The sequence below is a fragment of the Chenopodium album genome, chromosome 21 (assembly GCF_948465745.1).
Source record: "Chenopodium album chromosome 21, dcCheAlbu1.1, whole genome shotgun sequence".
NCBI lineage: Eukaryota > Viridiplantae > Streptophyta > Magnoliopsida > Caryophyllales > Amaranthaceae > Chenopodium > Chenopodium album.
Window position 1 is genome coordinate 9,380,154 of NC_137854.1, and position 13,785 is coordinate 9,393,938.

General features: G+C 36.0%; 1 protein-coding gene across 1 annotated transcript; it reads left to right on the forward strand.

The window, feature by feature from the left end:
- The first annotated feature begins 476 nt into the window (after positions 1 to 476).
- On the forward strand, positions 477 to 3,007 carry LOC145600316 (uncharacterized). Its single transcript, XM_081656232.1, has 4 exons — positions 477 to 1,432; positions 1,538 to 1,761; positions 1,864 to 2,597; positions 2,687 to 3,007. Exons 1-4 carry the CDS (start codon positions 477 to 479, stop codon positions 3,005 to 3,007), a joined length of 2,235 nt encoding a protein of 744 aa, XP_081512358.1.
- The last annotated feature ends 10,778 nt before the right edge of the window (positions 3,008 to 13,785 follow it).

Here is a 13,785-nt window from a genome sequence, read left to right on the forward strand (position 1 = left end):
ATGGTTATTAACTTAGTTAAATCTAGTTTAATTATACATGTTAATTATTTATAATGTTAACATTTTTGTTAGTTTAGTTTATTTTAATTATGTATGTTAGGTTATTTGGTTAAAAATGGGCATTAGCTTTGTTTATTATGAAAAAAAATGTTAACTTAGTTAAATTAAGTTTGATATATGTTAATTTATAATGTTAACATTTTGTCATAGTTAAGTTTACTTTGAAAAAAATAATATGTTACTTTATTAAATAGCTTATTTAATTATGTATGTTAGTTTATTTGGTTTATAATAAGCATTAGTTTAGTTTCTTTTGATAAAAAAATATTAATTGCCATTTAGTTTATTTTAGTTAATTTAAAGGAGAATAACATATTATTTGCATTCCCATGACACTTTGATGGGTAATGAATATTCAACACATTTTGTGACTAATGTGATTAAACATTTGCGTGAGTTGTGTAGAAGTTGTAATCATGAAACGAACTGAACGAAGCTGGATGTATGAAAGGAAAGTTGGACAATCTGTTAATCCGGCCTTTGTGAAAGGGGTAGATGAATTCCTTAAATACGTGGAAGATCATCCCGAAAGTAGCAACCCCAATGAAGTTAGGTGTCCATGTTTTAAATGTAAGAACAAAAAGCTTTGGGACTCGGAAACGGTTAAACTTCATTTGTACCGGAACGGTTTTGTTCCTAATTATTATGAGTGGATGTGTCATGGGGAAGGGTTTCCAGAAGTTCCTGAACGAGAGGTGAATGAATATCGTGAAATGGTCTTCGATGCTTTTGGTCATAATGAAGATGAAGACCGAGGGCATTCGGAAGAGGCGAGTGTTTCTGAAGAGGAGGAGCCTAATGCACAAGCTAAGCAATTTCTGGATTTGTTGAAGAATTCCGAACAACCATTATACGAAGGGAGTTCAATGTCTGTGTTGGAGATGGCTGCTAGAATTACTAGTCTTAAGTGTGAGTATAATTTGCCCCACAGATGTGTTGACGGGTTTGCTTCTTTGGTGAATGAAGCGATTCCTGACAACAACCATATGGCAGACACATTCTATGAGGTGAAAAAGATTGTGAAGGGGTTGGAGTTGCCTCATGAAAAGATTCATGCATGCCCGAAAGGATGTATGCTGTTTTGGAAGGATGATGTGCTGTTAACCACATGTAGGGTGTGTGGTAGCGATCGATACAAGAAGACTTCTAAGGGTAGCTTAGTGCCTCTGAATGTTCTATTTTATTTCCCGATCATACCCAGGTTGCAAAGGCTCTATGCAACCAAGAATGTTGCGAAGGAAATGACATGGCATTCGAACAATCCTCGGGTTCAAGGCACGATGGCGCACCCTAGTGATACTGAAGCTTGGAAACATCTTGATAGTTGCTTTCCAGATTTTGCCAATGAGCCTCGTAATGTTCGACTTGGCTTGTGTACAGATGGTTTTGCTCCTCATGGTAAGTTTGGGGGACAGTATTCTTGTTGGCCTGTCATTTTGACCCCTTATAACTTGCCTCCGTCGATGTGTATGAAAAGGCAATTCATGTTCCTTTCGTTGCTCGTTCCCGGTCCGAAAAACCCTAAGGGCAACTTGGATGTGTATATGCAACCGCTGGTAGAAGAGTTGAAACAATTATGGGAAGTTGGGGCGAACACATATGACATTTCGAGGAAACAAAATTTCACACTTCGAGCAGCCATCCTTTGGACTATTACTGACTTCCCGGCGTATGGCATGTTGTCTGGTTGGACTACAGCGGGTAAGAAGGCTTGTCCTTATTGCATGGAGAAAAGCAAAGCATTTTGGCTTGACCATGGAGGAAAAGTTTCCTGGTTTGATTGTCATCGCCAATTCCTTCCAGTTGATCACCCTTTTCGAATGAGTAAAACTGCATTTTGTAAAAACAAAGTCGAGAAAGGTTCACCACCACATATCATGTCTGGAGAGGAGTTGTGGGAATGTGTTAAAGACCTTCCAAGGGCATTGGATGGGCCGGAAGCACTGAAACTTCTCAAAAAAGCCAAAAAAGGGTGGTTCAAGCAAAGCACGCTCTGGGACCTTCCTTATTGGAAGCATTTGCTCGTTCGTCACAACTTAGATGTCATGCACATTGAAAAGAACTTCTTTGATCAGTTAATTCACACTATCATGGATGTTAAAAAGCATACATGTGACACGCCATCTGCCCAAAATGACATTGCCAAATACTGTAAACGGCCACAACTCCATCTTCAGGAGGATGACAGGGGAAAAGAGTTCATGCCAAAAGCCCCATTCGCCCTTGACAAGGCTCAGCGAAAAGTGTTGTGTGAGTGGGTTAAACAGTTGCGGTTTCCTGATGGATACGCCTCCAATCTGAGCAGATGCGTAGATTTGCAAGCATGTAAGCTTCATGGAATGAAGAGCCACGACTGTCATGTGTTCATGGAGAGGTTGTTGCCCACCGCCTTGAAGGAATTACTCCCTATCCATGTTTGGAATGCGATTACAGAGATCAGTCTATTCTTCCGCGATTTGTGTTGCTACACAATCACAGTTAGTGACATGGAGCGGTTGGAGAAAAACATTGCTGAAATCCTTTGTAAGCTTGAGAAGGTTTTCCCCCCTGCTTTCTTTAACTCCATGGAGCATTTACCTATTCATTTGCCATATGAAGGCAAGTTATGTGGTCCTGTTCAATATAGATGGATGTATCCCTTCGAAAGGTAGTTTCTAGGTCGTCACAGCAGTACACACCGTCCATTGTTTCTCAGATGCAGGATCAGATGGAGCATAGGGTTCAGGCTCTTCGCGATGAAATCAGAAGTGAAATGGAAACTGAGATGCAACTCCGAATTCAAAGTGAAGTGGCTGAAATAGAGAGGAAAAACAAGGAGCGGTGGGATGAGTTTATGAGTCGATTCTCTAGCAACGACTCATGTTCTACCTTTCAGCCTCAGCATCGAGACCCCAGGGATGACCCGGGTAGTGGAGGAGCAGGTCAGGGTACCCCGGCCATTGTGTAGCCTAGCTTTTGTTTATAGTAGTATGGACATGTAGTCTCATTTAGTACGGACATGTAGTTAAGTTTATTTGTATAGCTTTTGATTATGTTTCCGCTCTTTTGGAAATAACGGAATATTATTATGTTCTACTAGGTGCATGGCTTTCGTGGAAATATATATAAAAATATTTTCGATATTCGATAAATTTTGTAAACAGGAACTAGGTGCAGGAATAGGTTTCTAATATTATTTTATGGCAGAAAATAATATAAATTGATGCGTTGTTGTCACAAATTTCCGACGGACATTTGCAAAATAAGTTCGTCGGAAAACTTATTTTGCGACGGAATTATGGGACTAAAATTCCGTCGCAAAAGGGGAATTTTGCGAGGGAAATTAATCCGTCGGAAATTTCCGACGGAATAATCTGTCGGAAATTTCCGACGGAATAAATTCCCTCGCAAAACTTCCCCTTCTGCGACGGAATATTCCGTCGGAAATACCGGATCTTCCGACGGAATATTCCGTCGCAAAGACTTATCAACGACGGATTACGTTCGTCGCAGATTTGCGACGGATCATGAACAAAAGTCAATTTTTTTTACAACAACTTAAATTCCGTCGGAAAATTCGTCGGAAATGTGTTTCCGACGGAATTTTCGTCGAAAACTTGCTGATTTCCTACGAAGGCGTTTCCGACGAAACGTTACGACGGAATTCCGTCGGAAACTGCATTTGCGACGGAATTAAAGCCTTCACCGACGGAAATATTCCGTCGGAAATAGGGTGTTTTCTAGTAGTGTTTTTTAAAGGTTTTTTTTAAAATTAATTTCCGACGGAATTAAAATCCATCGGAAATAGTACTGTACGACGGAAAATTCCGTCGCAAAAGTCAAAATTTACGACGGATTTTAATTCCGTCGGAAATTTCCGACGGATTTCCGACGAACTTTTAGAATTCGTCGGAAATATCCGACGGAATAAAAATCCGTCGTAAATTTCGACTTTTGCGACGGAATTTTATGTCCGTCGGAATGATTCTGTCGCTATTTGTCTGTTTTCTTGTAGTGTATGTATTCCCCATCACTCTCTGAACCGTTGTCATCATCACCATGAAAGCTATCATCATCATTAATCTGGACCCCTCTTGCACCTCTACTCCTAAGTACCCTACTATTCCCACCTTCTGGAACAGTTTGGGAGGATTGACTATTTGGAACAAAGAGACCCTTATACTTTGCAGTGGTGTTTGGTAATTTCTTACCATGTGGAAAGAGAACTGCTCTGCTTTGGCAAGATCTAGTTTTCTTGGTAGGCTCAGAATGGGGTTCATTTTGGTTACTTTGTGGTGGTTTCAATGGTGCCTGTCTAAGATTTGGGCTGGGGTTAGCTTGCAATAGCCTTGGACTTCTTCTGGGTGGTGGAGATGACAACTGGGAATCTATATTAACTCCATGGAATTACTCATCAGCAATCAGTGTGATATGTGGGGGAGAATTAGGAGATATTTCTTTTAACATCCTAGGTAACTTCCTAGGTTGACTCATTGGGGGAGTTAACTTTGGGGGTGACAGAGATTGGGTCAACCTTGGGCTCCTCCTCACAGGTTCTGCTGTTGTCAAGGGCCTTGATCCACTACAAGTAAGTTCAGGTTGTGCTGGTTTTGTGTTTTTCCAAGGGGTTAATTTTGGCCTAATAGGTTTGGGTGGGCTAGGTTTAAAGGTGCTTGGTTCAGAAGAACAAGGTTTAGATGTGGATGGGTTGGATGAGAATGGCCCAGCAACAACAGGTGGGACAGTACCAAAATTTGGGCCATTGTTAGAATATGGCACCAAAGCAGGACTAGAAGCATGTGTGTTTGCCAGATTTTGTTGGGATCTCACTGTCCTAGCCAAATTCATTATGACATCCATGGGCTGGTCTCTTTGCTGGGTCTCGTCTTGCTGCTAAAGGTACTAGGCTTACTTAAACAACCCACCCACAAATCTATCTCTTTGCTTTGTTTTGTCCCAAACATTTTCATCAACGTACCATCATCCACTAAATTAAAAGACTTCTCATTATGGCAATAATGTAACCCAGGATACTCAGGCAACTCAAACCCTCTATCAGCAAATTCATCACACATATCATTAAAGACATCAATTAGCAAGCACTTATCAACATCCTCAATTGTTAAATCAACACAATTTTCACAATAGTGGATTTTTAAAATCCTCTCTTCATCCATCTGCAATATTTTACCAATACATATATGAATAATAAAGCAACTTCATATCAATTACACTCATCATACCCAACAACTAAGTACTAGTCACAAACAAACACACAACCAATCACGCAATTATACAAAGCAAATACCCCCGCAATTGAAAAAACCCACAGTTACCCACAACCAATCAACTAATAAAAAGCTCGCAAATCCATTCCAGAACCACAAACACAATACAAACCAGCAAAAATTACCAAACTTTATGAACTAATCAACACAAAACCTTCATAATTCGTCATAAATAAAACAACTTTCCATGGCTAATTAAACGAGCGAAATACGTACCTCAATTGATGATTCTCTTCCACAATTAATCTCCACGAATGCGACAGCAACAAACCCCGATTTCCAGCGTTTGATTTCTCGCAATTTAGGTCTGCAATTCTTTTTTTAGGGTTTTTGATCAAACAATCAAACAGGGGGAGTGAAGTGAAGTAATAAAAGACGAGGGAATTTGAAAGGAGAGAGAAATTATAGTGTACAGTATTAGTTAGGTAACGGAATAAATGCCCACCCCCAACGTCCGTCATAAATCATGATGACGTAGGTTACCTTACATTCACTTTTCGTAATTTAAAGTTACTACGTAGAAAGTCATATATGTTAGGTTACAGCGTAGAAAAGTGCAAAAAATAAGGTTACCGTATAGAAAAACCCAAAAAGAAATAACTCTAATACTACATACGTAACCTAGGAGTGAAATACAATAACATCATTCTTACGAAAAATTGTAACTTTTAAAGTATCGGGAACATTTTTGACAAGCTCGAACACACAAATGTCCCCAAGTTGGATGTAATTATCTTGAAAAAATGCCCCCAATCCTCTCGACAGCTTACAGTTAGAGCCGGGCGATGGACGATAGATGCTCAATTTAACCGTCCATGTTTCCCTCGACGACGACTCTAGTAGCTTGATATGGCGCTCACCATCAGCTCCTGTCATATGGGCAGTCACCCAACGCACTGGTATGTTCTACAAAAACAAAAAACGTTTTTAATTAATAAAATATTCTCCGTACATTCTCTATCAATATTTAAAGCAATTAAGTACTTAATAAAATATAAGTACCATCAAGTTGTGACTGAGGTAGCTAGTAGTGATGATGACCATGAAAGAAGGAATATCGGAGTGCTGACTCCGATAAGCCTCGGCAGCTCTAACTACCTCCTCCTCGGGGTCATACGAAGCCGGTCTACCTGCCCCCGGTCTCCTAGTCTTGCAGACCCTTTTGTTCATGAGTTCAATCTCAGCGGGTGCTTCTCCTTCTTGGACAGTCTCCTTAAGGCAACCGTGTGTGCCATAGAGTTTGACACTAAAGTTGGAGTTTCCTAGGTATGTAAATACCATAAACTCTCCAACTTTTAGGTCATTTTGGATCACGAACTCGTCCCAACCCTTTCTGAAGTAGAATTCTTCATCGTCCTCTTCCAAACCCACTTTCCATTCTTGGTTCGTTCCCGGCCTGAAGATTGTGGCCTTTCTTTTTACGGCCGTTTGGAGAAAGGTCTTGAAATCGGAACAAATGTGCTGGTCATATAAGAGAAGAAAATTAATTATTAGTTGTAAAAAAATACGGAGTAATAATAATGTACTCGTACTTGATAAAAAAAATGTACATACAGAAAATGACCGGGATTATTACCAATTGGTGTGAGCAATCCTCTGGTAGAAACACTTTGAAGAATTTAGGGCATTCGTCGTCAAAATGTGTCGACGAACTGGCCATTTTTTCACTCGATCTGTCGAAATCAAGGTATTATGAGACAAAAATGGACCTTTGTCATTCTAACTTTATTCTATATTATAAATTGGTTAAGGTAATAAACTTGTACATGACTTAAAATCTAAGTTACTCGTATATATTTATAAGTCATGTAGCAACGAACCTAGCCAACCTTTTTTTGACAGATTTAGAGAACTAGAGTTACTTGAAAAACATTTAATTTCTTTAGACAGACAATTTAAAAAGAGTTTAGTGACGTACAACAACTAAATAATATGTATTTCAATCAATTAATTAACAAGGGCAACAACTACAAATTAAACAATAATTATCAAGTATCCAACATTACCAAAAAGAAAAACAGCAACTTCAATATCGTAGAACAATATCGTAATGGTTACAATAAAGTTGTAGCTATTGTAATTATTTTCAACCTAGACTCTTTATTTGTAAAGACTAATCTTGTCCATCCATTCAATTGACTTTGATAATTATTTAAATTATCAAACAAGGGAAAAAAAAAATGCTTTGTTACAATTGAATCTTCATTGATTTTGAAGTATCAGCTTGCAAACTGAAGAAACTAGTATGCACTATGTAGTCATAAGTCTAAGTCTTGATTGTTGTGTTATTAATAATTAACATAGGAATATCTACGATCTACTATTTTCCCATCAAAATTAGTAAATGAAGAATCATCTTCCTCATCTTAGTCATCTATAAAGACAAAACCCATAAACTAAAACAAATTGAAGATGGAAGAATATCAAAAAAGGTATTCTAACTCTTATAGTCACTAATAGAATTAATAATTATATTAATTCTAACTCTTTCATTCACTTATAGTCACTAATTCTAACTCTTTCTAATAGAATTAATAATTATATTAGATGGCTAATGCCATTAAACGTTTCATACAAACAGAGAATCTCCCGATAAGGCTAGGAAATATGAACTCCATACAAAATTAAATAGTCCTAAAGCAGAAATTGCAAGTTATACAAACTGCATTAAATACATAGTATCTCGCCAAGGAAGATGATCTAAATTTTGATGGGATGATCGGACAGTTTTCAAATGGCTACAATAAAATTGTGGCCATTATAACTGAGTGAATCACAACCCTCTGATTAATAAAATTCATCATACCCATCTATTTACTTGACTTTAAAATACGGTTATCAACAAAAAAAAAAAAAAAAAAAAAAAAAAAAAAAAAAAAAAAAACCTTTTTAATATCAGAAATTTTGGTCGAAGAAGGATGAATTTCTAACTTTTTTTTTTTTTTTTTGAAACCATGAAATTTCTAACTTATCTTACTTGATGTTTTCAATTTTTCCATCTTTGATATCATATGATTGGTTTCTTGAAAATTATAGACAAATTTCACAATTTTTTTTTTTTTAATCATCATCTTCTTCTTTTTTCCTCCCTTTTTCTGGTTTTCTTTAATGGATCGGAGGATGATTCATTTTTTTTGATAAATTTGATGCAAAATAAACAGGTAATTGTGTTGGTGGTTTGTGCGTCTTGAAGGACAAAAAACAGTAGGCAACCCATGAGTCTTGTTATTAACTTATTACTGGAATACTAATTTACACATTTCTTAACCTTAAAATGTCATATTCTATGATTCTAATGCAGCCCAAATATTTGCTGTTCCACAGCTTATCAATATGACAATTTCATAATGTACTAGATCACCCGCATCTCAACCATGAATTTCTACACAATTAATTTGTTTCATCCCCAAAACACACCAAAAAATACTACCTCCGTTACACATTATTTGCAACGATTTGACATAAAGTAGAGAGGAAAAATGTCTAATCGTTGCAAATAATATGTAACGGAGGTAGTAAATTAATTTGTACCATTTTTGCTACTAATAACTAACATACATATAAAACTATAAGTACATTGGAAATAATAACCACTAACCTTTGAATTTGACCTGTTTTTGAGGAGCAAACACAGTAGATCTACAAATCCTAAAAAAAGAGTGAATAAAAAAATTAAAATTACAAAACTTAGGGTTTATGGGTAATTAATTAAAACTGAAAAAAAAACAAAAATAGAATTACCTAGGCCTATGAACGAAGGTCTGCTGGAGGGAGAAGGTGAGCTTGTGGCGGCCGGCGGTGGATCTGAGGTGGTGGAGGATTTTCGGTTAGCCATGAGGTGGTGGGCCGAAAATCGAAATTCAAAAAAATAAAAATAAAAAACTAGTCGAAAGGAGGAGTACCTGGTGGCCGACGGTCGACGAGTTAATGGGGAGGAGGAGCGTCGTCGGTGGAGCTGCGGTGGAGGGGGAGCAGCGGCAGAGGGCAGCTTAGGTTCTCTCTCCTTCCCTTTCTCTCTATCTCTCTCTCCTTCTCCTTTTGTTCGAAAATGCCCAAATGATTCTGAGGTTTTTTTTTTTTAAGTCCAACAGATTTCCGACGGCTATTCCTATGGATAAAAGCCATCGGAAATTATATTTCCTATGGACATAAACCATCGGAAATATAAATTTCGATGGCTTTTCCATCTGATATAGGCCGTCGGAAATTTCCTATGGCTAATTATCCATCGGAAATGTTTTTTCGAATTTTAAATTTTAAAAAACACATTTCCTATGGAAAAAAGCCATCGCAAAAAATTAGTTCCTACGGCTTATTAAACCATCGTAAGTTTCCGATGGCTAAATCCATCGGAAACTTTTTTATCCATCGGAAAAATACGATGGGTTTCTAAACCATCGGAATTTCAAAATTTTCCGACGGTTTTTATAGGACATCGGAAATAAGCCATTTTCTTGTAGTGCTTGTAAAGCTGTAATATATAATGCGGTAATTAGGTTTATATTGTTGATAAACTATAATCAAATATTGATTATTAATTGAGATGGGAGAATCATTTGAACTAAGAAATTTCAAGAATATGCATCAATAGCAAATTTCATATTTTCGCTTTAAAAACTGTAAAACAGTTTTTTACTTGTAATCAAGAAACTTTTTTTTAAAATTAAAAATTAAAGTCAATTGAATGAATGGACAAGATTGAACATTAAAAATAAAGGGTCAAGATTAAAACTAATTACAATAGTTACTCCGTACAATTTTATTGTAGCCATTGAATAGTGTTCCCTGTATTTTTGTAAATTTTATTTTATTACTAATAAAATTGTATAGTCAAATAAATGAATGTCCGTGATTTAATTAAAATTATACATAATTAAAATTAAAACTAATTAACAAATCAAATAAGTAGTAGTTCATACCTTGCTCTGCTTTAGTCGGTGGTCGCTCCGGTCAGTCAATCGGTGGTGACTCCGTTCAGTCAGTCAGTGGTCGCTCCGTTCAGTCAGTCGGTGGGAGTACTGGAGAAGATGGTATAGAAAAGTGAATTGATATGATGGAATGAAGTTATTGAAGTAGCTTAGCATACAGGTTATATAGTAGGATCGGAGTAATTAAGATGCACTGTTGCATTGCATGCGATTGACGTACATATGTAAAACAGTAAAACTATTTTTATTTAATCGTAGTGTTTATTCAATGAAACTAAACTTGCACTGTTTTCGAAGTTTCATTGGAGTAATTCAATTTAAAGCTGATCTGATGATGTACCAAGTATTTATATGTCATAGGTTAGTTGGCTTATTATTAATTTCACTTCAATGGAACACTTTATTTCTATTTCATAGTATAGCAAAATGGATGTTTTGCTAATTGGTTAAGGTCATTCTTTTGAAAATCAGACGACAAAATCCTTTATTACCGAAATGGCAATATATAAGTATAAAACTAGTGAGTAGCTCGGGCGTTGCCCCGGGTTGCTATTATTGTAGACGTGCAATCGATAAATTTTTTAAAAGACTTTTAAAAATTGTATAATAATTATTATTGTCAAACTAAAATTGAGTTTTTTTTTTTTTAGTATATTTTAGGAAATTTTGACAATTACCACCTTCTGTTATGTCCATTTTAGCAATTACCACCTTCTATTTTTTTATTTGAAAATTACCACCTTCTATTTTCAAAAACATCAAAAATTACCACCTTCTTGCCCCCCAACTACCACGTGACGTCATTTTGGGCCCATTCTTTCCTTTTTCTACCAATTTCCCTCACATTTCTCATTCCTATTTGGATTCTCATCTCCCCTTTCACTTTTTTTACCCCAAACCACCAATAATTGTTCTTCAATTTTGATTTGGAGGAGTGAATTGAAGTGTTTTTGATTGTTTGGGGGAAAAAAGAGAGAGGGGGAATGAGAATCGAGTTAAGAATGAGAAATGTGAAGGAAATAGGGAGGAAAGGGAAAGAATGAGCCAAAATGACGTCATGTGGTAGTTGGGAGTCAAGAAGGTGGTAACTTTTGATGTTTTTGAAAATAGAAGGTGATAATTTTCAAAATAAAAAATAGAAGGTGGTAATTGCTAAAATGAACATAACAGAAGGTGGTAATTGTCAAAATTTCCTATATTTTATTTTAATTAAATCTTGTGGTTTGCACTTATATAATTTTTTTTACATATTGATAATATACTTGATAAGTGGCTTAGATGGTGAAATGGTTATTTTTGTTGTAAGAGATTGAGGGTTCGATCCCCCTCATCCTTATGTTTTTATATTCAATAATGTTGGTTGCTTGGGTGATGTGGCATTGTTTGAGGGATGATGTGGCATCATGAAACATTGGGAAGATGACGTGGCGCAACAAAAAAGGGACTGCGTGACACATCGACGTTCTTAAAAACGCCTTTTAATATATAGTATAGATAGATGATATATTCATTATTTTTGTTTATTTGTACAACAATTATAGAAGCAAACCGGATAGCTCTATTAATGCTTGTATCAAAACTCGAATTTAAGTTACTTAAACTTAATTGTCATTTTTAAATTAGTCCAAAACATTAGATTATACTCCTTATTAGAGAATGAAAATTAACAAATCTGATAAATTTTGAACTGAATGTGCGTGGACTAATATAAATCATTCAAGTACGCTCGTAGTAGATAGGTTTAGCATGTTAGGAATTAATTTCGTGCTGAGAACTGTATATGATGTCACATATAGTTTAGCTAATTTTTATTTCATGTTGTAAATTTGATTGTTTTGGTTAAGTGCCAAAAAGCCTTTTTTTTTCAAAAATCAGATTACAAAACCTTTTCTCATCTTTTAACCATGCTTCCTTCGTATGAGTAGATAGTTCTATTCATAAGTGGCATAAATACTTGGTCAGTTTGGACAGACCTTGGTGCTTATTATTACACTCTAGGCTCTCTAGCTAGACTTTGTCATTAAAAATTTGGATTAGATCGATTAGTGATTGAAAATTTCCAAGTCTAGGCCAAATAATATTGGACCTTGCACCGAATTTGGATTGAGTAAGGTCCAATTAATACAAGCCATTCAATGAACATTGTACAAGTGTTCGTCTTTGTCTAATGTTCTCGTTCTTATGTCTAAAATAGAAATGTGATCAATCAATCCTACAGAGTATTGGTCTTTGCTTCAAGACACCGTTCATTAATCATTATGGGCTCAATACTTGATCAGACCTCACAAGATAAGATATTAACCTTAAGAATTTAAGATGCCGAGTTCACAGTTAGGCAAATCCCCTAACTTCAAAAAAAGATGCTAACTAACACATTTACACATTGTCATATTTACATACAAAGTGCTTAATATTTATAATTATGCTAGTCCAAATGATGGATGAAAATAAATGAAGTTCCCAAAACTAAGCATACACACCATACATATTACATACGCTTAACCATTTGTACTCAAACTTCACTTTTGACTGCTAGATTTTCGTGATTTCCCTTAGCATTCGCGACTTAATGCTAACCTTAAACTCTTGTTGGTTGATCAACTCAAAGATACAAGTATCATCCACATTCAACTTGTTATCCAATGCAAAAGATTTCCATCCCGTTTTTAACTTAGCATGTGTATTGCTAGCAAACATTGTAACCGGCCAAGTTTTGCCACTATTAGTTCGAAGATTGAACCTGTGACTGAAACATTGTTTTCTGTCCAAGTATGTGAAGTATCTCTTCCTAAATGTTTTTGGTACACCCTGCAGAAATAAACTTCAATTCAATGCATAGCAACTAATTTCACATTTTAACTACCTTAAAAAAAATGTCAACCTTAACATGTAATGAGAACTCACCACACTAAAGTTGTACTCAACAAAGGACGGTTGCATCTTTATCACAAATACTGGATGCTTACATTGATGAGCATAAGCGCGAACTCTCTTAGATTCCTCAGGAGTGAGCTTACGAGTTGTGTTGTGAGCTATTATAAGCTTGTCATCCATACTTGTTTGCATCCCTTCAGAAGATGACATACATTAACAGTAAAACAAATTAAAAAATAAAAAATAAAAAAAAACAATAAAAAAAACTCTCTAGCTAGTACCTTTCACTAAAGAGCTAGGATTAATGTGTTCATTAGTTTTCCTCTTCTTATTGGGAGGGCTTTCCCTACATGCTTTTGTTATAAACGGATAATCGATCTCCTCCTCAGTTTTGAACAATGCTACTAGATCTTCATCAGCATTTTTCTCATCATCACTAACACGAATTATACGAGCTTGAAACTTGTGTTTGTTGATCAACTCAAAGATACATATATCACCCACTTTTAACTTGTTTTCTAATGCAAAATCTTTCCATCCTTTTCTGAACTTTACATTTGTATAATCACCCTCAACTAACACTGGCCAAGTTTTGCTAGCATCAATTTGGAGGTTGAATGTGAGATTGAAAGGCCGTTTCTTGTCCAAGTATCTAT

Bases quoted from the DNA above. Each gene is read 5' to 3' on its own strand.
- LOC145600316 (XM_081656232.1), top strand. From the start codon at position 477: ATGAAACGAACTGAACGAAGCTGGATGTATGAAAGGAAAGTTGGACAA. The intron at 1,762-1,863 runs GTAAGAAGGCTT...AATTCCTTCCAG, and splicing joins GTCTGGTTGGACTACAGCGG to TTGATCACCCTTTTCGAATG. The intron at 2,598-2,686 runs GTTTTCCCCCCT...TGTTCAATATAG, and splicing joins TCCTTTGTAAGCTTGAGAAG to ATGGATGTATCCCTTCGAAA.